Source organism: Lepidochelys kempii, chromosome 9, assembly GCF_965140265.1.
Source record: "Lepidochelys kempii isolate rLepKem1 chromosome 9, rLepKem1.hap2, whole genome shotgun sequence".
Lineage (NCBI taxonomy): Eukaryota > Metazoa > Chordata > Testudines > Cheloniidae > Lepidochelys > Lepidochelys kempii.
Window position 1 is genome coordinate 25,589,755 of NC_133264.1, and position 26,487 is coordinate 25,616,241.

Sequence of the window (26,487 nt, forward strand, 5' to 3'; positions counted from 1 at the left end):
ACAAAAACGAACAAAAAATCCTGCTTGACACTGTCCTAAGGGGTAGACTTCTCCCTGTACCCCAATTCTTAGCTTACGGTGGATTTTGAGAGGTGGGAAGTGTAGGCTTGTAGTTGTACATCCCCTCCTGTATGATGCTTTTAGGGTGACTGGCTGGTCCCTCCCCGAATACAATCTTCAGAGGCAGGGTCAGCAAAGACACCCTCCATCCCTACCCCTACAAATCTGTGTTAAAGTCTGAGAGAGCTGGCTGCCTCCAGTTCTGTAGTGAGGCAGGAAAAGCTCTTGCTACTATTGCCCATCTGCCTAGGACTCCACAGAAAGCAATTGCATGCAGTAACTAGGGAAACCTCATGAATTGTACTAAGCCTCCATGGTCTATGGCAGGGATCTGCAACCTTTGGCACGCAACCTGTCAGGGAAATCTTCTGGCAGGTGGGGACAGTTTGTTTACCTGCAGCGTCCACAGGTTCGGCCAATCGCAGCTCCCACTGGCCATGGTTTGCTGTTCCAGGCCAGTGGGGGCTGCTGGAAGCGGTGTGGGCCGAGGAATGTCATGGCCGCCGCTTTCCGCAGCCCCCACTGGCCTGGAACAGTGAACCGCAGCCAATGGGAGCTGCAATCAGCCGAACCTGCAGGTAAACAAACCAGCCCACCAGCAGATTTCCCTGATGGGCCATGTGCCAAAGGTTGTCGATCCCTGGTCTTACAGTGATGACTTTGAGCACTCTCACTGCCCTTGTCAAGACTCCCTTTTTATTTAATGAAGGGATGTATGACTATAAAAACTCTGAATATAGAGATCTCAAACCCAGTGCTCCAATAGTTCTTAAACCATGAGCTGATAGATTGTGCCCAGAGTTTCTTCCATCACAATGTAAAGCATGAACCAGTACAAGAGAGGGAGAGAGACGGATTCAGTTATGCATTCGTCTGTTCCAAACAAAGGGCAGTGGGTGGGTTAAGCATGTAGTCAAGCAGCTGCCCCCATTATGTATCTGTGTTTATTTTCATCTTGCTTCCAGAGTACTGTCTTACTATTATTTTATGTAACCAAGTGCTGGAATTGTAAGATTTAGATTGGGGTAAACTGTAGCATTGGGACTTGCGAGGGAAATTAGTCTACGAGAACAGAACTGTTTTAAGAGGCGGCTGTTAACATGAAACAAATTTGAGAACTAGTGCGCTGGATAGTTGGTATTTTGGAGAATCAGACTTCAAAGCATATGCTGTGAAGAGTGGTAGACTGACAACAAAGCAGAGAAAGCAAAGAATGCTATAGAGAAATGAGAGTCAAGAGCCATTTATAGCAGGGATATTGTGATGCTATAAACCAGGGATCGGCAACCTTTGGCCCGCGGCCAGCCAGGGTAAGCCCCTGGAGGGCCAGGCCGGCTTGTTTACCTGTCGCGTCTGCAGGTTCAGCCAATCGCAGCTCCCACTGGCTGTGGTTCACCGCTCCAGGCCAATGGGGGTTGCGGGAAGCGGCGTGGGCCGAGGGATGTGCTGGACACCACTTCACACAGTTCCCATTGGCCTGGAATGGCGAACCACAGCCAGCGGGAGTTGCAATCGGCTGAATCTGCGGACACGACACGTAAACAAACCGGCCTGGCCTGCTGGGGGCTTACCCTGGCGGGTCGTGGGCCAAAGGTTGCTGATCCCCAGTTTATAGCATCACAATGTTACTCAAGGAAACAAAAGGAGTATTAATTTAATTAACAGTGAAAGATTAATAACCTAAAAGAATGAATTTAACATTTCAGAGCTTGGACAAAATTTACTACATAAAGCAGCAATCAACACAGAACACCCAGAACTAGTACTAGTCTAAATGTAGATAGAATATAAAAATCCCAGTAATAGAAACACCCATCCTGAGCCATGTTTTTTTTATAAGATTTATAGTTTAACAATAAATCAGAGAATCACACTGGATATTGCTGCTTTCTCCACAGTCATAATAGCTGCTGCCTCAAGAAGGGAAGGGCAAATAAAATCTTTGGTTGAAACTACAGACACATTTTTCAGTTGATGTAACTACTCACATTGGTATTTAGAGATGACATGGGGGTTCATACCCATACTCTTGTGAAAAATAAGACTGAGTCTTTTCTGACCATGGAGTATGGATTGTCTCTCAAACAAGTTGGCTCTTCTGACAGCACAGCACCATTTAGGACTATTCTGGGACACTGGTTTTCTAAGGTCTTAGAGGGAAGTGTGTCACCTATAAAGAACAAAAAACACTTTACAGGGTGTTTTTAAATGTTTGGAAATCTTTAAGTTGACTTCAGCTGTTGGAGCAGAACATTTCTAAAACAAAGACTGTCAGAAATTCATATGAAAAGTAAAAGGCAAATATCTCATCCAGAGCTCTAAGCCTGGATTTCAGACGAGTTGGCCAAGATGTTTGACTAAAACTGTCCAAATAAATCCCTCAGCTAACCATCCTGCTTCCATCAGCCTAGGTCATTTAACAGCAAGGCTAACCAGCCAGAATATGTGCTTTTGCTATTTTCTCCTTGCCTAATTAAAGCATTCTCTCATTTTCCTTCTGCTAAATCGTGTATGGTGACTCCCAGTGCAATAGAGGATCCATTATGATAACCTGATGGACCAGAATAGATGTCTATTGTTTTCTGCCCAGATAAACTGGCATCTCTCAAGCCACTGTACTAAAGCTGTTAGGCCTGTCCCACATTTTCAGGACATTAAAACAACCCTGAAACCTATCTGGGGATGATGCAAATGATGATGCAACATTACAACATATATATCACAATAGTGTAATGTGATAACTTTGTCTTAATGGACAATGCCCAAGAACAGTGGCAATACTTGATCTAGCCTCCAGTACATAGTCCCTACCTGTTTGTTGTGCTCCTGGATTTAGTAGCTCCTTAACTCAAGGCACTTGACAGTGCAGCACATGGCTTCTACGCTGTAGCAAGGTGCCTGGGTGCTGCAGGACTGTAGTGAAAATTCTTCGGCATCTATGTAACACCAACAGACCCTAATTGGTGGCGGGCGGGGTCAAACCTGGGACCCATGAAGCTTAATGCATGAGCCAAAAGCCACCTGGCCGTTAGCCAGGGCTGTAGCAGACTCATTCATCTCTAAGTAGTCTCGGTACCATTTAGAGGGGACAGAACACCATACCCAGGAAGTGTGTGGGTTACATCTACAGATGTTTTTACATCACACTTTTATTTAAGTGTGACATGACTAGTAAAAGGAGTGCAGTAGCCCCTGCATTTTACACTGTTCCCACATTTCTGGCTGGTAAGGTTGGACGCTGGTGTTGTCTGTAGGTTTCAGAGTTAACAGGGTGGGCAGAGGTGGATTCTAGGCTTTCCTTCTCAAAGGGAGAAAGGTTCTGAGTCACGGGCTGACGCCTCCCGCTTCACTGCATAGACAGGCACCAACCCAGCCTAGAAAAAGGCCCTGTGAGCTCATAGCGAAGCACAGCCAGGACGCTTCACGGACCGCGGAGAAGGGAAGGAAAGTGTGATTGAGCAAAGCCCCCACCCCCATGCGGGCGGCCGGGATTAGAACCCCGGTCTACGAGGGTACCAGGCGGCCACTCTAACCACTGCGACACGCTGGCACAGCGTTCCCCTCCCCCCGAATTTCCCAACACATCCCGCACCGCGCTCCCCGCTAGGTTTGGACAAGCAGCCCGCGCGCCGGGGAACGGGCTGATGTCTGCCACAGCGACACGCCAGCGCCCCCGGAGGCGTTGGGAGGTGGAACGGAAGTGAGGAAAGGGAGAGAGACGGTCGACTTCCGGTTCCGCCAGGCGCTGCCGCCGGCTTCTTGAGGGTGCTCCGCTCCCTGCGTCCTACCCCGTGCGGCGACCTGAGCGGAGGAGGATGAGCTTCGAGCACCGCAGGGACTGGAGCCGCGGAGGAGGAGGGGGCCCCCGGCCTTCCTCCTCCTCCTCCGCGGGGGGACCCGAAGGCCGCGGGGGCCGGGGCCGGCATCCCAGCCACCTCAAGGGCCGCGACATCGGGCTGTGGTACGCGCGGAAGCAGGGCCAGAAAAGCAAAGAGCCTGACAGGCAGCAGGTAACGGCCGCGGCGCGTATCCGGCGCCTCTTGTCCGCCTCCTGGGCCCGGGGCTCAGCCCCCGCTGCCCCCCCCCGGCTCCCCCTCTTCTCCCGCTGGACGGGCCGCCAGCCCCTGGCACGGTCCCCCGGCCCTGGGACGTTTCCCTGGCAGCGGGTGGGTGCAAAGCCCGGGTTCTGCTACGCTGGACCCTGGGCCCATGGTCGGCTACTGTTGTGTGGTCTGTCGCTCTCTCCATGCACGTGCACACCCCCAACTTATTTGTCCCCCCGGGGGGGGAGGGGCGCATGATGGTCTTAGCCACGGAGCCGGATAAATACTGCAGTCAAATCCGCCCCGGTACCAGACTACGTGCATAAAGAAAGCTACCTAGGGTGCAGGACAGGAGACCGCTAGTAGGCTGTGCCGCTTGGGCTGTGGTCAGGCATGCAAATTTTAGCCAAGATTGTGAGAAACAAAACTTTGCTCTGAAGACAAGTGCTATGAAATGTTTGGGCATGCAGAGTAGACAGGATGTTAGTTTTTAAGGTTTTGCTCAAAAAACAACAACAAACAAAAGAACCCCACCCAACCTGCCCTACTACAGTAATCTGTAGAGAACACAACCCAGCTTAAAGATGACATGCTGTATTGACAGGTTTCAGAGGGGTAGCTGTGTTAGGGCATGGCTACATTTGCAGATGTAGAGCACTGTGAGTTAAACCCGCGTTCATAGAGCGCAGTAGGGAAAGCGCTGCAGTCTGTTGACACTGACAGCTGCAAGCGCACTGGCATGGCCACATTGGCACTTGCAGCGGCACTGGAAGCGGTGTATTATGGGCAGGTATCCCACAGAGCACCTCTTCCCATTCTGGTGCTGTGGCTTGTGGGAAGGGGGCGGGGAGTTCAGGGCATTCTGGGTCCTCTCCCAACGCCCCGTGATGCATCGGTTCACATCCCAGCAATCCTTGTGCTTCCATCCACATTTGGCACCATCTTTCAACGTTTTTTGTACTGCGCACTCTGTCTTCCCTTTCGGTCTGCGGGAATGGAGCCCGAACTGCTGAGGACTATGCTGATGAGTCTCGCCAGCACATCACTTTGGCAGTCGAGTTATTCCTTATGATCCAAAGTGACAGTGAGGGCTCAGACGATGATATCAACTCGAGTAGTGCATGTGATGCGAGTTTGCTTGTGGCATTCACGGACATGCTCACCACCTTGAAACGCCGTTTTTGGGCTCGGGAAACAAGCACTGAGTGGTGGGATCACATCGTCATGCAAGTCTGGGATGACGAGCAGTGGCTGCAGAACTTTCGGATGAGAAAAGCTCACCCCCACCCTGCTGCACAAGGACACAAGACTGAGAGCTGCCCTGATGGTGGAGAAGCTGGCAACTCCAGACAGCTACCAATCGGTTCCTAACCAGTTTGGAGCGGGGAAGTCAACCGTTGGAATCGTGTTGATGCAAGTTTACAGGGCCATTAATTGCATCCTGCTCAGAAGACCCATGACTCTGGGTAATGTGCATGACATTGTGGCTGGCTTTGCACAAATGGGTTTCTGTAATTGTAGAGGGGCAATAGGTGGGACGCATATTCCAATTCTGGCACCAGCTCACGTAGCCTCCAAGTATGTTAATCGGAAGGGGTATTTCTCGATGGTTCTCCAGGCGCTTGTGGATCACCGTGGGCATTTCATTGACATTAACGCAGGCTGGCCCGGAAAGGTGCATGATGCACACATCTTTCGGAACACTGGCCTGTTCAGGAAGCTGCAAGCCAGGACTTTTTTCCCAGACCAGAAGATCACCGTAGGGAATTCAAAAAGCCCATTGTGATCCTTGGAGACCCCGCTTACCCTTTAATCCCGTGGCTCATGAAACCCCACGCAGGGAGTCTTGACAGCAGCAAGGAGTGGTTCAACAACAGGCTGAGCCGATGCAGAATGACTGTGTGCTTTTGGCCATCTAAAGGTGCCCTCTGTAGGGGAAGCAGGACCTGGCCGATGACAGCATCCCTGCAGTTATATCCGCATGGTGTACCCTCCGTAACATTTGTGACAGGAAGGGTGGAAGATTTGCTCGGGTATGGAACTCGGAGGTTCAACACCTGGAGGCTGAATTTGAACAGCCAGAGAGCATTGCTATTAGAGGGGCCCAGTGTGGGGCTGCAAGGATTAGGGATGCCTTGAGGGAGCAATTTGAAGCTGAAAGCCACCAGTAATGTCTGATGCCCTGCACGGGAGTGAGGTGCAGTGGTTCCAATGTTAGTAGGAATCTGTGTTTGCTATACTGACTTGCAGTGTCTGTTTCTTTCCTGGGCTAAGGTATCTTTTACTTTATGCAGTAATAAAGAATGTTTTCAAAGCCAAAAAATCCATTTATTTAAAAGAAAATTATTTTATTGAAAAGAGACACAACTGCTTGGGAAACAAAAAGGGCAAGGGGGTGTGGAATGATACAATCACCGATTTGCGTATGTCCTGTCTGGAGTGTTGTGCAATGAGTGCTGCACTTCAGGATGGCTATACTGCATGGTGATGGGGTTGAGCGCAGTGGGTAAGGGTCATAGTTTTCAGGGCTGGGTGGTGAAGCTACAGGTGTTGGAGGCAGGTGTTGGTGGCAGTAAGAATCCGGATGTTGGGGAAAGTGGGTTGGAGGTGACATAGGTGCATAAAGGAAAGAATTTTGGGATAAAGGGGGTGTGGGGGGGTGGTAGTGCTCTGCCTGCATTGCTACGAGCGCCTGTGTCGAGTCCGCTTGGTGCTCCATGATGCTTAGCAGCCGCTCCGTGCTTTGGTGCCGGTGATCCACATTCTGCTGGCGGACCCTCCTTTCACTCTCCTGCACTTTTTGATTTTCATTACTTGAATGCTTAATTACTTCATGCAACTTGTCTTCCTTGCTTCTACGTAGCCCCTTTTTGATTCAAGGTTGCATCTATAAAGGCAAAATGCAACACTTAACAAAGGCAGCATTGTTCATACCAGACAGAGCAATGATTCCCCCGTACTTAAGGGCAAGCACAGTCTACACAATAGCATAATTTGCCCGTCCCAAAGCGAGCGCACATGACCCACAGGAGCCCCAAAATGGTGAGTAAGCACAGGGTCAAGCGTGACTGATTGTTTCACAGCTGTACTTTCCTCTGGGTTTCTGTGCCTTGAGGAGAGCCAACCGCGGCAGGGGCCCCCTTTACTGAACACCGTCCCCACATTTTCCACAGGAGTTCGTCCTGGAAGATAGCTCACTGCTGAAGGTGACCTGGGAAGCAAGGGAGGGTCTTCTACTGCAATGCGGCTTCCGCCCTGGCCCATACGCAGCTTGCCTGTATGCAGCAATGGTTCCCCCGCCCCTCATGGCACGAACAAGTTAGCCTGACTGGGACAAGGACCACAGTGGCTCTCTCGAGAAACCTGCGCAAGCACATTGCTCAATTTCTGGATGAGGCCTTTGAAGAGATCACTGAGGCCGATTACTACGATGTGAGAGAGCACGTCATCGCCCTATTCCGCATCTAGACATGCATGCAGCCCAAACCCTCCTCGCCCCAAGAGCCGCACAAATAACTTCCTTCCCAAAATAAAAGCCGCTTACCGGGAACCTCCTCTAGTGTTTGTCCTTTACCAAGCACCGGCCGCTGCGACTGGCTACCTTCCTCCTGGCTTGAGAACAGCTCCTGGCTGCATGCATCTCGGGATTCCGGGGCATCTTCCTCCGTCTCAGCACCCTCGCTCCTGCTTTGCTGCTGCTCCTCCTGCCTTGTTGCACTGGGCTCTGAAGTGTCCATCGTGGTCCTCAGACTGGAGGTGGGGTCGCCCCCAAGTATTGCATCCAGCTCTTTGTAGAAATGGCAGGTCGCGGGGGCAGCACTGGAGCAGCGGTTTGCCTTGCGGGGTTTGTGGTATGCATTCCGCAGCTCCTTCGCTTTAATCCTGCACTGCAGTGCATCCCGGTCATTGCCCCTTTCCATCATGTCCCTTGATATCTGCCTGAAGGTATAGTAATTCCTACAGGTGGAGTGCAGCTGGGACTGGACAGCTTCCTCCCCTGAAACACTGATGAGATCTAGCAATTTGCCATTGCTCCATACTGGGGCTCGCCTGGCGCGTGGAGGCATGGTCACCTGGAAAGGTTCGCTGAGCGCACTCCATGCCCGGCTGAGCAAACAAGAAGAGATTTTTCAAAATTCCCAGAGAATTTAAAGGGCGGGTCTGACGGTTGGTCAGCTGAGGGCAGGGCAGTAGAGTTCAAAGTGATGACCAGAGTGGCTAGCACAGGCATTGTGGGACACTTCTGGAGGCTGATCAGAGCGCACTATAGGACCAGGACGTCCACACTGGCGCCGCGGCACTCCAGCAGGGGCGCAGCAAACGTTATTCCACTCGCCAAGGTGGAGTACCAGCAGCGCTGTAGCCAGAGTCAGAGCGCTCTACATGCCTTGCCAGTGTAAATGGGTAGGAGCTAGTGTGCCCGGGGCTCCTTTATTGCGCTATAACTCGCAAGTGCAGCCAAGGCCTTAGTCTGTATCAGCAAAAACAACAAGGAGTCCTTGTGGCACCTTAGAGATTAACAAATTTATTTGGGTATAAGCTTTCATGGGCTATAACCTTCATCAGATGCATAGAGTGGAAAATACAGTAGGCAGATATAAATATATACCACGTGAAAAGATGGGAGTTGCCTTACCAAGTGGGGGGTCAGTCCTAACAAGGCCAATTCAATTAGGGTATATGTGGCCCATTCCCAGCAGTTGACGAGCAGGTGTGAGTGTCAACAGAGGGAAAATTTATTTTTTTGTAGTGACCTAGTCGCTCCCAGTCTTTATTCAAGCCTAATTTGACGGTGTCAAGTTTGCAAATTAATTCCAGTTCTGCAGTTTCTCATTGAAATCTGTTTTTGAAGTTTTTTTGCTGAAGAATGGCCACTTTTAAGTCTGTTATTGAGTATCTGGGGAGATTGAAGTGCTCTCCTGCTGGTTTTGAATGTTACAATTCTTGATGTCTGATTTGTGTCCTTTTATTCTTTTGCGTAGAGACTGTCCGGTTTGGTCAATGTATGTGGCAGAGGGGCATTGCTAGTACATGATGGCATATATCACATTGGTAGATGTGCAGGTGAACGAGCCCCTGATGGTGTGGCTGATGTGGTTAGGTCCTATGATGGTGTCCCTTGGATAGATATGTGGAGTTTGTTGCAGGGATTGGTTCCTGGGTTAGTGTTTCTGTTGTGTGATGTGTAGTTGCTGGTTAGTTTGCTTCAGGTTAAGGGGCTGTCTGATGTGTAGTTGCTGTCTGTCTGTTTTGCTTCAGGTTGAGGGCCTGTCCTGTCTCCCAAGGTCTATGAGAGTGAGGGATCATCCTTCAGGATAGATTGTAGATCCTTGATGATGTGCTGGAGAGGTTTTAGTTGGGGGCTGAAGGTGATGGTTAATAGCGTTCTGTTACTTTCTTCGTTGGGCCTGTCCTGGAGTAGGTGACTTCTGGGTACCCTTCTGGCTCTGTCAATCTGTTTCTTCACTTTTCCAGGTGGGTATTGTAGTTTTAAGAACGCTTGATAGATATCCTGTAGGTGTTTGTGTGAGGGATTGGAGCAAATGCGGTTGTCTCTTAGGGCTTGGCTGTAGACAATGGATCATGTGATGTTGTCTGGATGAAAGCTGGAGGCATATAGGTAAGTATAGCGGTCAGTAGGTTTCTGGTATAGAGTGGTGTTTATGTGACCATCACTTATTTGCACAGTAGTGTTCAGGAAGTGCATCTCTTGTGTGGACTGGTCCAGGCTGAGGTTGATGGTGGGATGGAAATTGTTGAGGTCCTGGTGGAATTCCTCAAGGGCCTCCCTCCCATGGGTCCAGATGATGAAGATGTCATCAATGTAGTGCAAATAGAATAGGGGCGCTAGGGGACAAGAGCTAAAGAAGCGTTGCTCTAAGTCAGCCATAAAAATGTTGATATACTGTGGGGCCATGAGGGTACCCATTGCAGTGCCGCTGACTTGAAGGTATAAATCGTCCCCAAATCTGAAATAGTTGTGAGTGAGGACAAAGTCACAAAGCTCACCCACCAGGTCTGCCGTGACGTTATCAGGGATACTGTTCCTGACGGCTTGTTGTCCATCTCTGTGTGGAATGTTGGTGTAGAGAGCTTCTATATCTATAGTGTAGGCTGTGGATGTAAAAGTCTACATTTCACCTAATCAGGTGTTTCTGGAAGATCACCAATAGATTGTAATTTCCTCAGGAAGTCAGTGGTGTCTTGAAGATAGCTGGGAGTGCTGTAGCATAGGGCCTGAGGAGAGAGTCCACATAGCCAGACAATTGTGCAGTCAGGATGCAAGTGCCTGAGATGATGAGGAGTCCAGGATTCCCAGGTTTATGGATCTTGGGTGGCAGAACCCTGAACAGGGGTATTCTAGGGGTGTATCTGTGTAGATTTGTTCCTGTGCTGCTTCAGGGAGTTTCTTGAGCAGATGGTGCAGTTTCTTTTGGTACCCCTCAGTGGGATCAGAATGCCCTGTAGAATGTGGTGTCAGAGAGTTGCCTAGGCTTCACGCTGTGTCTTATCCCTCTTTCAGCTATCCTTTCCAGAGCAAGCAAGCTCCAGAAAATGGTAAAGGAAGTACCCCTGTGTCTGAAAAGCTAAATGGTTAAAAGCAGGTAGCCTGGGAGAACGCTGTTCATGTTTGTGCTATTCCTCATCCCTGTTTTTAAAACTCCCCTGCAGAAAAGGGGGATCACTTTTTGCTTCTCTAGCAGTGACTTAAGAGCTGTAGTGGGAAAAGTGAGGATTCTCAGGGGTTGTGTTTTTTCCGCTATGGGAAGTATTGCATGCAACAGTACAGGTATTTCTAATAGCATTTCTCTGTGGTATCTGTACACCTCCACAGGTGCAGAGAAGATAGGAGGCACAGAATGTAGAGGAAGAGAGAGAGAGATTCTTTTTAAAAAGCAACGAAAAATTTATTATTTTGGTTCTGTAATTAATAGCTAAACATCGAAAAGTCCTAAATACGTCAAAGCTTGTCTTAACCTGTTAAAATGGTCAGAAAAAAGTCTCCTTGGTGGCTATTAACAGGATTCACTGTAAGTAGGGGGTTTTGGTATGTCGAGGTGACTAAAAAGATTAGCATTCTAGGAGTGAGAATGTGATGTCTCAGTTTCTTAAACTTGGTTCTCCTTACATCTGTAATGCAAAGAATACCACTTAAAAAATCCTCCTTACAAATAATAATTTGTGCATGACTGACTGCAAGTATATAGATAAGTCAAAATCTGTGTGGTTGCTAAAATGTCTTGTAGGGCATGATGGAAAAGACCCACTCACCTCCTACATTGTGGATAAACAAGTTTAATTTTGTAGTCCCATAAATTATACTACTGTTACAATTGCAGGAAAATGGAAAAACATTTTTGTGGTTAAACCAAGCCTGCAAATAAATTTTGAACATGACTATATGCTCTTAAACACTGGTGGAAAAGCTGTTTTTCTTTCCTCAAATTAGAGAGCTGTGGTGCGTATGGATGAACGCAGGGAAGAACAGATTGTTCAGTTGCTGAATACTGTCCAGACTAGAAATGAAAAAGAACAAGAATCTGTGTCATGGTGGTCCGGTGAGGAAGAAGGGTAAAAAAAATCAATCGCTTATGCTATGGGTTTCTTTTTTAGAAAATGGTGGCAAAAGATTTCGGTAGTAACTGCTAAAGTTAAAGGTGGTGTCGTCATGTGGGTTAGATTAAATAAAATTTTATAAATGCTGATTTTTTTTTTTAAGTAGTAACACATGAAGGAAATAATTAGTTTGAATTAAAATTGTTTTCAAACAATTTTCTAGGTTATGCTTGAGTTCTGGGTTTGAAATTTTTACCCACAACAGAAGACTAAATGTACTAACCATAAATAAGCCAATAGGCGAGAACCTTAATTTTTCGTTTTTATTTTGTTTACCTGGGCATTTATAAGTGTTTGTTACAAAAATTAAATGGTTGAAAATTGGTGCAAAAAATTAACTTCGGTTTTCTGGATAAATATCTGGTTTAGTGTTGGGGGGACAGGAAGAAGCAACAAATAGTGGAAAAGATAAGAATATTGAAAGTAAAAGCAGTGTAATGCTGTGGTTTATTTAATGAACTGAATATCAACAGGATGTACACATATGCACACCTATGTGTCTGTGTGTATCTTCCGCCACATGGCCTTACTTAGTCTTGCATTTACACATGGACTAATTTTAATATAACATAAACACATCTACCTAATGTAATGGATTGGATTTTCTTAAAGTAACTGGTATTTTCATGTACTTGTGAATTTGGGTGAAAATCAGTAAAAAATGAATAATAGTTCTTGTAAAATGTGGGAAAATTTGGGCAAAAAATATCAAAGGGCCATACTAATAGGAAATATTGGGGGTAGAAGGTAGAGGAAGAGGGGGTATCTTCACCCAGCGAGTTCCACAGATTTTTACCTCTTTTTCATACCCAGCTGCTGGGAGGGAGAGGGCAGGATGCTGGACTTCCAAGAATGCTTGTGAACTCCATTTTTTTATACAGTTTCTCTCTGGTCTTATGCTAGCAAACTTTATAGCTGTAATTCACCATTAGTGGCAACAACTGTAGAAGCTGTAGTGTAGAGAAGACTCTTCTTTGCCACTGTAGTATTTATTCCTACTCAGTTTAGATGTAATAAGAATTCCTGACTCTCTTTACACTGCAGCTTGGATATTTTAAGAGTGCATTAAGTCCCTAAAGCCAGATTTTTAAGTGTGTTTTGGTGCCAAAACTACCTTTGAAATCAATGAGAGTTAGGTGTCTAAATACCTTTGGCCTGGCATACTCTTAAAACATCAAAGTTAATCTTGAGTATCAGACTGTGGCTAGTAAGTATGTGATAAATGTTGAGGCTCCCCTTGCTGTTGGAAGGGAAGAGTGCTCTCTTTCCCACCCCAAAGATTGTTGGGGAATGGGTGTGGTTCTGAAATTGTCTCTGCACCCCAAATGCCAGAGTACTATCTTACTCTGTTCTTCCCAGGCCTCCATTTTTTGAGTTCTCCTCTTGAATAGGTTCAGCCTCAGTTAATGTTTTCCAAGCTGAAGTGAAATAGGCACACTTCTTGACAATTTCATTTCTACAGACAGGATTCTCAATAGCAGTAATGAAACAGACCACCAGAATCTTGTTAATTTCACTCTGCCACAAGAAAAAAGTTATGGTCCTGTTCTTCCAGTCATATCCAATTATGAGAGGGGGCAATGAGAATAGTTAAGGCAGTAGTTCTGTCTGCAGACTCAGACACCATTACATTGGTTTACAGTCGGTATTCTCTGCTACATAAGTAGGAGAAACCTATTTTAGATACAGACTTAAAGGGACACAAGGTAACAATCCTATGTTGTAAACAAAAAGTCTATTACTTGTATTGTAATAAAACAGACACCATCTACTTAGCAGTCACTCTTCTATCTGAATTTTTTTACTTGCTACTGTGATAAATTTTATGCATTTGACAGCAATTTGTATCTAGTTTTCCACAGCTCGTATGGATCTTTTGCATTGTAATGGGGATAAAAAAAATGTAGAGCCACAAAAATTGTCAGAGTGCTGGCAAGCATAGTACCTGAAATAAATTTTAACTAACTTCAAAAAATTGACTATATCTCAAATTGGCAGTATTTTTAATACCAAAGATTATTAAAATTGAGAGCTTTAAAAATCCTATTTACTTGTCACTATACTCTTATACCTCTTTTGCATTTCTCTCAGCTTGAATAGGGAAACTCAAAGCCTTTATTTGTGTTTAGTCAGTTTCACTTGCAGATGGCTTGTATGGCAGTGATTGGGTTTCAAACACTGCAGTGGAATAGTTTGTTAAACTGTTTGAAAAAATATATAATTTTAATTATGGTAATACTGTATGTCTATTGGTATATGTAAAAACAACTTTACCAAATTATATTCTAGGACAATTTAAATTTGTACGTATCTTAAATTTTGCAGACATTTATAACGTCCCCATGCTCACCAGGGAAACTTTTGTACTTACCTCTGCTGAGTGGACTTTTTCAAGCTATGCCTGAGTTGATATGTGGAAATTGCATTATAATCAAATCTTTGTTTCTGATATAGTCCAGAGGTACCTCTAGAGAAACCAACCTTGGCGAAGACTTCTGTAAAGCAGAGACCAATTTTGGAGAAAACATTCGTAGATCGAGATTCAGAATATCTCTTTCAAGAAAATGAGCCAGATATTGATTTGAATGAGAAATTTAGAGAAGAGTTAAGAAAGAAGAAATTTGATCCTAGATACATTGAAATGCAGGTACTAGATAACGGTTAACTAGAAGCCACAACTTATGCTAATGTTTTTATTTATAATAGTTTTTTATTTTTATAAGCAAAAACTAGTTACCTTTTATACCCTTGTTAATGGAAAAGTGTCATCATGAAAATCTGTTTAGTGTCACTTACGTGAAAATACTTTTTTTGATACTGTCATAATGTTCCTTTATGCAATTTATCAGCTGTCCACCACTTCAATAAACACTTGTACATGGAAATTACCAATAGTATAACATTTGGAAAATATTAACACTCCTGTGACTACTTCTGAACATAAACATTTATTTTGTATAATATTTTTCATATGAATTTCATCCTAAAATGCTAAAATCTAAGTGCAAGGCAGTGGACAGCATGATATGATTTATTTTTAAGTGAATGAATTAGATAATTCATCCATAATACCAGTAATCCACCTTTAGACCAGTTTTTGGCCTGGAAATCATTCTGGTTGCTCTGGTGGTGGTGAAAGAACCAACAATGTTGATGTGGACATACCAGTTGCTTTTGACACAGTTTATCATAAGGTGATGCTGATCTGCCTTCAAGATCTTATGTAGGAGGATGGACTCATATCAGCTAATTTCAATTATTCCTTTCTGGCCGAATCCAGAAGGTCATAATATGACTCTCAGGCAGGTGGGCAAACTTTTTGGCCTGAGGGCCACATCGGGGAATATAGATTCATAGATACTAAGGTCAGAAGGGACCATTATGATCATCTAGTCTGACCTTCTGCACAACACAGGCCACAGAATCTCACCCACCCACTCCTGAAAAACTCACCTATGTCTGAGCTATTGAAGTCCTCAAATCGTGGTTTAAAGACTTCAAATACAGAGAATCCTCCAGCAAGTGCTACAGAGGAAGGCAGAAAACCTCCAGGGCCTCTTCCAATCTGCCCTGGAGGAAAATTCTTTCCTGACCCCAAATATGGTGATCAGCTAAACCCTGAGCATATGGGCAAGGTTCTCCAGCCAGATACTACAGAAAATTCTTCCCTGGGTAACTCAGATCCCACCCCATCTAACATCCCATCACAGGCCATTAGGCCTATTTACCATGAATATTTAAAGATCAGTTAATTACCAAAATCATGTTATCCTATCATACCATCTCCTCCATAAACTTATCAAGTTTAATCTTAAAGCCAGATAGATCTTTTGCCCCCACTGCTTCCCTTGGAAGGCTATTCCAAAACGTCACTCCTCTGATGGTTAGAAACCTTTGTCTAATTTCAAGTCTAAACTTCCTGGTGGCCAGTTTATATCCATTTGTTCTTGTGTCCACACTGGTACTGAGCTTAAATAATTCCTCTCCCTCTCTGGTATTTGTCGCTCTGATATATTTATAGAGAGCAATCATATCTCCCCTCAACCTTCTTTTGGTTAGGCTAAATAAGCCAAGCTCCTTGAGTCTCCTTTCATAAGGCAGGTTTTCCATTCCTCGGATCATCCTAGTAGCCCTTCTGTGTACCTGTTCCAGTTTGAATTCATCCTTCTTAAACATGGGAGACCAAAACTGCACACAGTATTCCAGGTGAGGTCTCACCAGTGCCTTGTATAACGGTACTAAAACCTCCTTATCCCTACTGGAAATACCTCTCCTGATGCATCCCAAGACCGCATTAGCTTTTTTCACAGCCATATTACATTGGCGGCTCATAGTCATCCTATGATCAACCAATACTCCAAGGTCCTTCTCCTCGTCTGTTACTTCTAATTGATGCGTCCCCAGCTTATAACTAAAATTCTTGTTATTAATCCCTAAATGCATGACCTTACACTTCTCACTATTAAATTTCATCCTATTACTATTACTCCAGTTTACAAGGTCATCCAGATCCTCCTGTATGATATCCTGGTCCTTCTCTAAATTGGCAGTACCTCCCAGCTTTGTATCATCTGCAAACTTTATTAACGCACTCCCACTTTTTGTGCCGAGGTCAGTAATAAAAAGATTAAATAAGATTGGTCCCAAAACTGATCCTTGAGGAACTCCACTGGTAACCTCCCTCCAGCCTGACAGTTCACCTTTCAGTAGGACCCATTGTAGTCTCCCCTTTAACCAATTCCTTATCCACCTTTCAGTGTTCATATTGGTCCCCATCTTTTCCAATTTAACTAATAATTCCCCAGGTGGCACAGTATCAAACACCTTACTGAAACAGAAATTGTAAGGTAGGCCATGAATGCTCACAAAACTGGGGTTGGGGTGCGGGAGGGGTGAAGGCTCTGGTTAGGGGTCCGGGCTCTGGGGTGGGGCTGGGGATGAGAGGTTTGGAGAGCGGGAGGGGAATCAGGGCAGGGGGTTTGGGCATGAGGAGAGGTTCAGGGGTGCAGGTTCCGAGCAGCGCTTATCGCAAGCGGCTCCCAGAAGCAGTGGCATGTTCCTTCTCCGGCTCCTACTCAGAGGTATGGCCAGGTGGCTCTGCACACTGCCCAGTCTGCAGGCGCTGCCCCTGAAGCTCCCATTGGAGAGCTGGAGGGGGCCATTGGAGCACGTAGAAGCTGGAGCAGGGCCATGCTGTGGCAGGAGCCGCTTGGTGCAGACCCTGACCCTGACCCAGCGCCCCGGCCGGAGTGCTGGAGTGGGCCTGAGCCACATGCTGGAGTGCCAGAGTGGGGCTGAGCTGCGTGGTGCAGCCCCGGACCCAGCGCCCTGGCTGGAGCGGGGCAAAACCCAGACCCTTTCCTCAGCAGGAGCTCGTGGGCCAGCTTAAAACAGCTCGCAGGCCGTAGTTTGCCCACTCCTGCTCTAAGGCCACAATCTTGCAAATGCTTACACACATACCTAAGTATGCGAATAGTCTCGCTGACTTCAATGGGACTACATACAAACTTAGAGTTAAGCATACACATAAGTGTTTGTAGGACCTAGGACTAAGCATGTACAACTTGTTATACAAGTAAGTTATCTTTTTTTCAGATTAAACGTTTGTTGATCATAAACAAAACTGATTGTATTTTTTACCTCCAAAGCATAAGTGTATTTTAAAAATGAATATAACTTTTTTTTTCCCCAGAGATTCCGAGAGAAACTTCCTTCATATGGGATAAGAAGGGTAAATGTGTTTATTTTTACTTTGAAATCCAGTGCACCTCTGCTATTTTGTTATAAATATAGAAAAATAAGGGTTTGTAATTCAGACGAAAAATATGATTACTGGACCCAGATTTATAACAGAAGGCCTCTGGTTTGAAATATTTTTTAGAGGAAATGTAAAGAATCTTACCACCTTCTGAAGACATCAGAACATGTGAGGCTTCATAATTACAGCTAATTTCTTTCCAGAAAAGATTTCGAGTACATTGACGTGCAATGTAGGGAAGCTCACTCTACTTCTGTTGAACCATACAGTTTTACAGCTAGGCAGCAGTCTCCATGGAAACCAGGAATGAGCACCAAGTATATTTAAAATACTATATAGCTTTTTCATCCTTCACTTTGCAGATTTAACTTTTAAAATGTTACATGCTGTTTGAAACTAAGGTGACTAATTGCCGTGCTTACTTGTAATTTTAATAAACATTTTATTTACTGTATTATATCTAAAATTGCCAGGTGTGGCTATTTTTATTGCTGGTCATGGTATGTATGTGAGACTTATGATTGAACATTGATTAAAATTTGTCTTTATTCCATTTTAGTCTGTAGATCACACAATTGTGGCTGCATGCTGTTTTATGCTACCTACGTGCAATGAGTGAATTATGGACCATTTTAGCCAAAGGGGGTTATTTTCATCTTAGGTTAAATAACTTGTATGTTACATATCAAGGTGAAAGTACTCCATGTGCTTTCTTTTGTAGGTTTGTTAGACCTTTAATGGACAGTATAACTTGTACTGTAAATGGACACTTTCAGGTCCATTTTGGTCCCTGATTTTAGTTGTCTCTTTCAAAAAAGGACAAAATCTAAGAAACAAATAGTTCCATTGCTCTTCCGATTCCAGTAACCTTTTTGTGGGGTTTTAAACATTCCCTTGCTGTGATTGCAGCACAAACACTGAAATATGTGAAATGGAAAGTGCTGCTGAATACTATCGAGAAACAGACCAGTCTCTTTTCAGTGACTGAGCTGAACGAAATACAAAAGCCAAACAAACAGGAAAAGTGAGAAGTTAAGCTTTCATTTTCAATTATCTAGGGCTAGCTATATTTTCAAAGGGGTCTCAAACCCTGTTTGTTCATAAACCAAAGTTCTGGACTGTTCATTGTGCAACCCTATTTTCATAAATGATAGTATTCATTCTGTATACACAAGTAATTTGTGCATGGCCTTAGTCATATATTTAAAGTGAATGGCACACTTTGAACCTCTGGCCCTAAACTGTTAATAAAATGTGTGTCTAAATGTGTCCCTTTAAAGTACTGTGGCTTGTTCTTTTAAATTGAATTCAAAAGAATAGGGAATTATACAGTTTAAAAAGACTATTTGTCAACATAACATTATATTTTCCTTTTAAAATAGGAACTGATAACTATGATCAATAATAATCAGGTGACTGTGATAAGTGGTGAGACTGGTTGTGGAAAGACGACACAAGTTACTCAGTTCATTCTGGATGACTGTATAGAGAGAGGGAAAGGATCTGCTTGCAGGATTGTATGTACCCAACCTAGGAGGATCAGTGCTATCTCAGTAAGTGCAGTGCTGAAGAATTAATTGTTTCTTTGAATATTAATTTCCTTTTGCAATAGAGAAATTGTGGACAAATTATTTACTACTTGTATTGCAGTACTGCCCAAAGTTCCTAATCAGAACCAGGCCTCGTTTTGCAATGCACTGTACAAGCATATAGGATGTGTCATTCCCTCAAAGAGTTTACAATTTTAAATTCCCAATTCTGCGAATAGTTGCACCCATAATTAATGTATTTGAGTCATGTTGAAGCATCTATCAAGTACGTATGTGCAGGATTGGAGTTCAGTGTTGCTCTTCTGAAGGAAGCAGCATTGAAGCTGAACTCTTCGGCAGGTCTGTGCAACCTGCAAGGGTAGTGGAAGTTCACCCAGAACTTACCTATAGACCTTTGTGGATCTTATTAATTGGGTATCCTGCTCAGCACTCTTACCTAATATGGGCATAGTTAAGGGTAAAGGAAAATGTGAAAGGGTCTGTACTTAGACTCTTGCTTTTTGGATACCTTATGTCTTGCTGTTCTTGAGCTGTCCAGAAAGTGTTTTCCTATTACTTTCCTGGACGAAGCAGCACAGCTTCAAAAATTAGTGTCTTCTATGCTTACAGCCTCATTTCTCAATCCTGTGTGATGGTCACAGAATAGTACAGCTAACCGTTGCTAAACAATTCGATCTCAAACTATTGATAAAGAAAATTAGAGGTGAGCGTTTCTCAGCTTGGTTTATCTCGTGAAGTTTGACTACTAGAATGTACAAAATGCATAGTTTCCATTAAGTACAAATAGGAGGTGCTGGGTTGTAAAGAGGATTTCCACTACTGTAAAGAGTTGCATGTCATGGTATTAAGTTATAAGGGGGAGGATTGAAATACCTTTAGTTCCATCCTTTATAAAACAGCTCTACTGTCTTTTGAAATATATTTTGGGTTATACACCAGTTCCTGGATTGTGGCGAAGGAGTGCTGTATCCATCAGAGGAGGGTATTAAAGGTAGTTTTAGCATTATTATAAACTGACATGTAACTTCTTTATGGTAGACAGTTTCTACTGAAGAATACCTGTAAGTTCAGATAAGCCTTATTTATTTTTATTTTTTTTTAACATGATGCTATTTGGTTTGATTTTAAGGTGGCAGAGAGAGTTGCAGCTGAAAGGGCAGAAGTGTGTGGTAATGGCAAGAGTACAGGATACCAAATTCGTCTCCAGAGGTAAATGATAGTTTTCTTGGTGTTTGTATGCTGACTTGAATGTAAACTGACAAATCTAATATAAATCAAACGGGAAAATTTGAAATACTATTTTAAGCATAGACAGAACATACTTAACTGCTTTCACCCAGAGGGGATTCCTGAGCAATTTTCCTGTAAATGGTTGGGAGGAAAAATAAGTACTTACTTGAAAGCTTGACTACAATGGTTGAACTTTGATGCCACTTAAATTGGTGAGAAGTCAATTTTTGTAGTGTAGTCTACTTTCCTGTGACAGGGGAGCAAGTTTAAATCTGTAATTCTGTTAATTTAAAGGGGATTTTAATCCTTTATAGATAAACAAAATGAACACCACATGGTGGAAGGATTACAAATAGCACAGTGTAAACAGGCTATCAATATGCACATCTTAAACTGTTGAACTTAAAAGGTGAGTGAGATAAGAGATCTGGTTGAGGCAGAGAAGGAACAAAACAATGTTATGGTTCAAAGACTTAAAAATATCTTGTGTACTAATTCTGGTTACACTGGAAACCATTTGACTGGTCAAGTTGAAAATCACAGCTTGTGCAATCTGGAAACAGCCTTATTACAACAGACATATAGAAGGGAGTGTTAAAGTTAAAAATGTCAACTGTTTTAGGCCCTGATCCTGGGAACATTTATGCATATGTTTAATTTGACTACCATGTATAGTCTGATTCAAATCATGTAAGGTTAAGCATGTTGCGTCAGTGTTTGCAGGCTTAGGGCCCTAGTGTAGGTGCTGATGTATCTGGAATAATCCTTAAATGAAAAACTAAGCTGAAAAGCTAAAAATAGAGAATATGCTGTAATTTGATCTTTCAGTGTTGTTTTTGTACACAGATGGTTTTTATTCAGGATGTACAATTATTCATGGAGCTAAATTATATTCTCATGTATAAACGCTGTTTAACAGAGAACAATATTTTGCCTTGTCTTTAGTCTAACAACAATTTGGGATGAGTAGGGAAAAGCTAATCCTGACAAATAATGGCTGTAAAGCCTGGTACTGTTAGATTGCAAATGATCCATTCCTCATCATAGGCATACTGTGGTCTAGCCCTGACTTAATCCCGTTTTGCACTAATTTAGTTCTAAATGAGCAGGCCTAGAGAATAAGTTGAATGATGTAGACTGTCATTATAGACACTTTAAAGTGCATTCTGCTTTGGAGCTTTCAAAGTACTTTGTAAAATATTAGAAAAGAGAATTCAAGAATTCTTAATGCATCTCTTTTCAGTCGGTTACCAAGGAAACAAGGTTCCATTTTGTATTGTACAACAGGAATCGTCCTCCAGTGGCTCCAATCAGACAAGTAAGTATTTATATTTAAAAAGAAACTAGTGAATACAACTATCAGTGTTTTAGTGAGCTGGCTTTTTAATGCTTCTGTGTTTTGTTTCCATTCTTTAGCACTTGTGTGTCTGTCTCTCTTTTTTTTTTTAAATGCCTTGCTTCTGCTAAACATAAATGTTATCAACTTTGCGTTCTTTTATTTTAGGCAGTTGTCCAGTGTTAGTCATGTTATTCTTGATGAAATCCATGAAAGAAATCTTCAATCAGATGTCTTAATGACTGTTATTAAAGATCTTCTAAATGTTCGACCAGACCTGAAAGTAATACTGATGAGTGCTACTTTGAATGCTGAGAAATTTTCAGAATATTTTGGTGGGTGATATGCTTGAATTGTAATATTTATAAGATATGTAACATACTTAATATTTGCTATATATTTTGGACTTGTACTTTTTAATAATGCGGTTTTAAAAAAAGAAAAGTGTGGGTTTGACTTAAATCAAAAACAATGATTATATCAATGTTAAGAGGCCTCAAAGTAGGGTGCAATCTTAGAGATTCCTTGATTTATCCCATCATGGTTCTGTATTGCTGCTTTTGTTTTCCTCCATGAGATGCCTTGCATTAACTCTACAGTTCTGAACACTATAAGTTGCCAAACGGAGGTTGGCATTATCTTTAATTTTTAAAACTCTCATTTAGCACCCGAAGAGGGCATGAGTGAGTGATAGGCAGTGCAAATCTTCCTGTGGTATTCCAGCCAGTCTACAAGTGGTTCATCTGCCTTGGGTTTCAGTCACATTGGTTAGAACATAGAGAAGTATGCACTGCTGTTGCCTGTGGTGGTCTATTTAGTGACTTTCTGGGGGTGTTAACTTGATACTTTTCACAAGCATTAAGTGTACATGAAAATCAAACTTAATAGATATGCAGTTAAGTAGAAAGGAACTGTTTGACATTTTTTGTAACTATTTTTGATATAGAATATTGTTACAGTATTAAGTATATTTTATTAGTTTTCTAAGAATTAAGAAGTTGCACTCTTCCTCAATAGACAATTGTCCCATGATCCATATACCTGGATTCACCTTCCCTGTTGTGGAATATCTTTTGGAAGACACAATTGAAAAGTTAAGGTCAGTCTATTTCTGAAAGTAAAGATCCACATAACTGTTGGATACTACTAGGCAAATATGTAGAATGATGTTCACTTTTACTCAGCCTAGCAGTTTGGATTTTCCACAGTTGCAAGTCGCATCGCACCATGAATAAATTGATGTGTATTTCAGTCTTGTTTCAAATGACAACTGACATTTCTGAACTGATGGCAAACATCTTGTTTTTAAAAAAGCATTTTTGACCATGGAAAATTCAGTAGTTTTTTCTGTGTTTTCACAAATGGCATCATATTTTTAGCAAGATGCTGTCAGTAGTCAAAATCAAATTAAAAAAAAAAATCTCAACTTGAAGTCCTTTGGTTTTTTATTTTTTTCCCCCTCCCAAACTAGGTCAGTTATTCATGTTAAAATGCTTGATCATCTTTGCATTTTCAGGTAGCTAGAGAAACTTCAATAATTCTTTTTCTGCCTATTTTTATGCTTTGTAGAAATGGAGCCCACTTTGTAGATAAGGCTTCTTCAGCTGTTTTTCTTTAAAGCATAATATTACAAGGTACAACTAAAATCTTGCACGATATTATCAGTGGGCTGAATCACCAATGTATTTGTTAGCCTTTAAGAAGTGGTTTTTTTTAATTTTTAAATTAAAATAAAATATTAAATTACCATAATAAATATGTACTTTAGATATACTCCAAAAGATACAGATTGCAGACCACGGTTGAAGAAGGGCTTTATGCAAGGACACATAAGCAGACCAGAAAAGGAAGAGAAAGAAGAAATCTATAGAGAACGATGGCCAGATTATCTAAGGCAGCTGCGAGGAAGGTAGGTCTTATTTGTTCATTTCTATGCTGTCCGGTATTACCAATTATCTATGTACTTCTACAGCTGAGAAACATGCAATTAATTAGTTTTTATAACATGATTGCCAGTTACATAAAGATGGCTATAACATTGTGAGTAGTGCAGTTCAATGCTAAGTGTAAGTGTGTTCTACATGAGTCAACATACTAGCATAGTATCACACATGCTTGGTTAAATTAAAAGTTGCAGACTCCAAGTCTGATGTAGGGGCAGAAGTCGCAATCCGCCATTTACTATTGGCATGCACATGTATAGTCCACAATTCTTTCTATTCATCAAACTGTCAGGCTGCTTATACTCTGATCCCTAACTATTTCCCTGATGGCTTCCCTACTTGCTCTATCTTTCCCTTTGTAGTAGATATTGCTAGTAGTCTGGCCTCATAATCAACAAAACAGAACAGTAAACACTCCACAATGTTTTAAAAATATTTTTGACATCCTTTTCTTCAGACTATTCCTTCATAACCCTCTAAACAAACGGATTAAAAATAACATAAACCAAACCTTTGTTATACTTACCATTTTAACTGATATTCTTTGATTTTTTTCAGTCCTTTCCCTTTGGTTGTTTACACTGCTTTGCTCTCATGGACATTACACTGGTTATTTCAAGAGGCATGATATAATCCATCCTAGAAATCCATTTTTTGTGAATGGACAACCCAGCCAATCCTTCTCCCAGGACTGCACGAATTACATCCTGCTCACTTCCCTACCATACTAACCATTTTGTCCATTCTGAGGCCATACTCCAAAACTGGATTATATATGTGTGGCTCAATTGTTTGCCTACACTTGAACACACAATTACAAAGATTCTACCCATAAATGACCAGTTGGAAGCCTAAATGTCAATTTACAAGTTTTGCAAGTGGACCTCTTTTCGAAAACATGTTCCTCTATGGGAGATTTTGTTTGAGCAAAATGCATTGGTCAGTTACGGTAAGAAAAACAAATTGTAGCAGCATTAATATCCCAGGCAGTTAAGCCTTCCTTGCCCACAGGCTTTTGAGGAGTAATTTCCTGCAGGAGGGGGAATGGAAATAGGGTGACTGGGGAGCAAAAGTTATCTTAACCCCATCATGTCTCACCTGTTTTTCCTTCAATAGGGTCATGACAGGGATAAGGAAGGAAGATCTCCTTTTCAGGAACCCAGTAAACACCTTTTTTGCCCCACTTTTCAGAGCTTTACACTACAACATTCAAGCAATGGAAAAATGATTTTAAAAAAAAAGTTGTGCAACATGTTCCCCACCACAGGGACATGTTGCTTCACTTGTCATCCCTGTCTTTTTCAAAGTTCACCACTTTCTCCTCTCAGACTTCTCTTCCTTCCCCTTTTTGCTGGAACTTCAGTGATTTTTAATGACTCATTTATAATGCATTCCAAGGTCTTCACTGATTGGATAACTGCTGGCTTGAAGAGTTAAGTCCCTGAGGCACTTAATTAGTTTGAATGGTGAAGCATGAAATATTTGGCTGCAGCAACTTTGTTAAACCAAATAATTAATTTAGCTTAATTTGGACATGTTATATTCAGAAACTTGACACTTCACTTTGCTTATCAATGGAACTCAAAACATTTTGTATATGTTAAGTACATGGGCTAAATATTATGCAGTCTCACTTTGTACTAATTTTATGTCTGTCATAGTGTGACCTAACTGTCTCAAATTATTTAGAGCAAAGTATCATTGTCTTAAAGCTCTCACATTATTCCAGACTCTAAATCTAGGGCAAATGTGGTATAGATCTATGCAAGTCTAGTGTATAAACAAAAGAGAACTATATCATACAAGAATACTGCATTTTCTTTGCTGTCAAATTGCAATTGCCTTGTAATAGAAACACTTGAAATGAGTGAATGTTTTTTTTCTTAAAACCTGTCATTATGTACACACTATAGGTATTCAGCAGGTACTATAGATGCATTGGAAATGATGGATGATGACAAGATTGATCTTGACCTTATAGCTGCACTTATCAGACACATTGTCCTAGAGGAAGAGGTGAGTTTCTCTATGATTTGCGTAACTTATTTTAATAAGTTAATTTTCTTTCTAGCTAAGATCACTTGACTCATGGTGTCTAACAGTTTTCAGAAAGCTCGATTTTAATTATAGATTTGAATTATTATGCTGAAACCAAAAATCTGCCACTAACAATCAATCCTATAAATGTTCTCAAGTCATACTGCTTAGCAAACTGTTTTTCCTCCCACTAGGAGCTACATATCTAAAGGAACAAAAGCCTTATACGGGCTTGTGCATGTTCCCATTGGATTTATATTTTTTACAAAATCACTCACTCCAAATAAAATATTTTAAGTTAAGATTCTTCTCTGGTTTCAGTAGTGTTACAATAAAAATATTAGGTGTGATCTATTTTAACAGCCATGGGAAAAGGATACAACGTTAGAACATGACACCACACTTCAGGAAATTCTGCATTGTGATCAGCAGTCACTAAAAATGTCAAAACGTAGATGGAAATTATTTTGGGTTACATCACTACATTGAGACTGAGATTTTCATAATCACCTGTAGGCTTTAGTGCATAATTTTCATTTAAGGCTCTGATTCAGGAATGCACTTAAGCACATGCCTTGTTGAAGTCAACAAGATTTAAGCATGTGCTTAAAGTAAGGAAGTGCATAAGTGCCTTCCTGAATAGGGGCCTTTGACAAGAGTTTGCATCTAAATCTTCGTAGCAGCTTTGAGAATCTCACCCTAAAAAATTCATGCTTCTCTTAGTGATACTGAACCATATTACATAGCCCTTATTACCTAGACAGGGAGCATTGTTTAGTGAATAAAGCACAGAGCTAGATGTCTGAGAATCTCCTACTAGTTCTGACATTGACACACCTTGTTTTTTCCCATCTGTTAAGTGGGAGTAATAGTTTAATTGGATATTAAGGCTTAATAAATTATTTGTGAAGTG

At 42.4% G+C, this 26,487-nt stretch overlaps 1 protein-coding gene across 4 annotated transcripts in view; it reads left to right on the top strand.

Annotated features, from left to right (window-relative positions):
• Nucleotides 1-3,775: 3,775 nt before the first annotated feature.
• Nucleotides 3,776-26,487, top strand: part of DHX36 (DEAH-box helicase 36) — a 41,718-nt gene continuing 19,006 nt past the window's right edge. Inside the window, exons 1-11 of one of the 4 annotated variants that reach the window (XR_012160759.1) lie at nt 3,776-4,070; nt 11,554-11,675; nt 14,175-14,367; nt 17,413-17,451; nt 18,861-19,031; nt 20,158-20,237; nt 21,502-21,576; nt 21,763-21,929; nt 22,612-22,693; nt 23,363-23,503; nt 25,451-25,553. Coding sequence is in view for 3 of the 4 variants with exons in the window: in XM_073359633.1 (XP_073215734.1) it covers nt 3,876-4,070; nt 11,554-11,675; nt 14,175-14,367; nt 17,413-17,451; nt 18,861-19,031; nt 20,158-20,237; nt 21,502-21,576; nt 21,763-21,929; nt 22,612-22,693; nt 23,363-23,503; nt 25,451-25,553 (1,368 nt within the window). In the remaining variant the exon portion in view is untranslated. Of the gene's footprint in view, nt 4,071-7,283; nt 7,955-11,553; nt 11,676-14,174; nt 14,368-17,412; nt 17,452-18,860; nt 19,032-20,157; nt 20,238-21,501; nt 21,577-21,762; nt 21,930-22,611; nt 22,694-23,362; nt 23,504-25,450; nt 25,554-26,487 lie in introns of those variants that run through there. The other 3 variants (XM_073359633.1, XM_073359634.1, XM_073359635.1) reach the window with 3 other exon arrangements.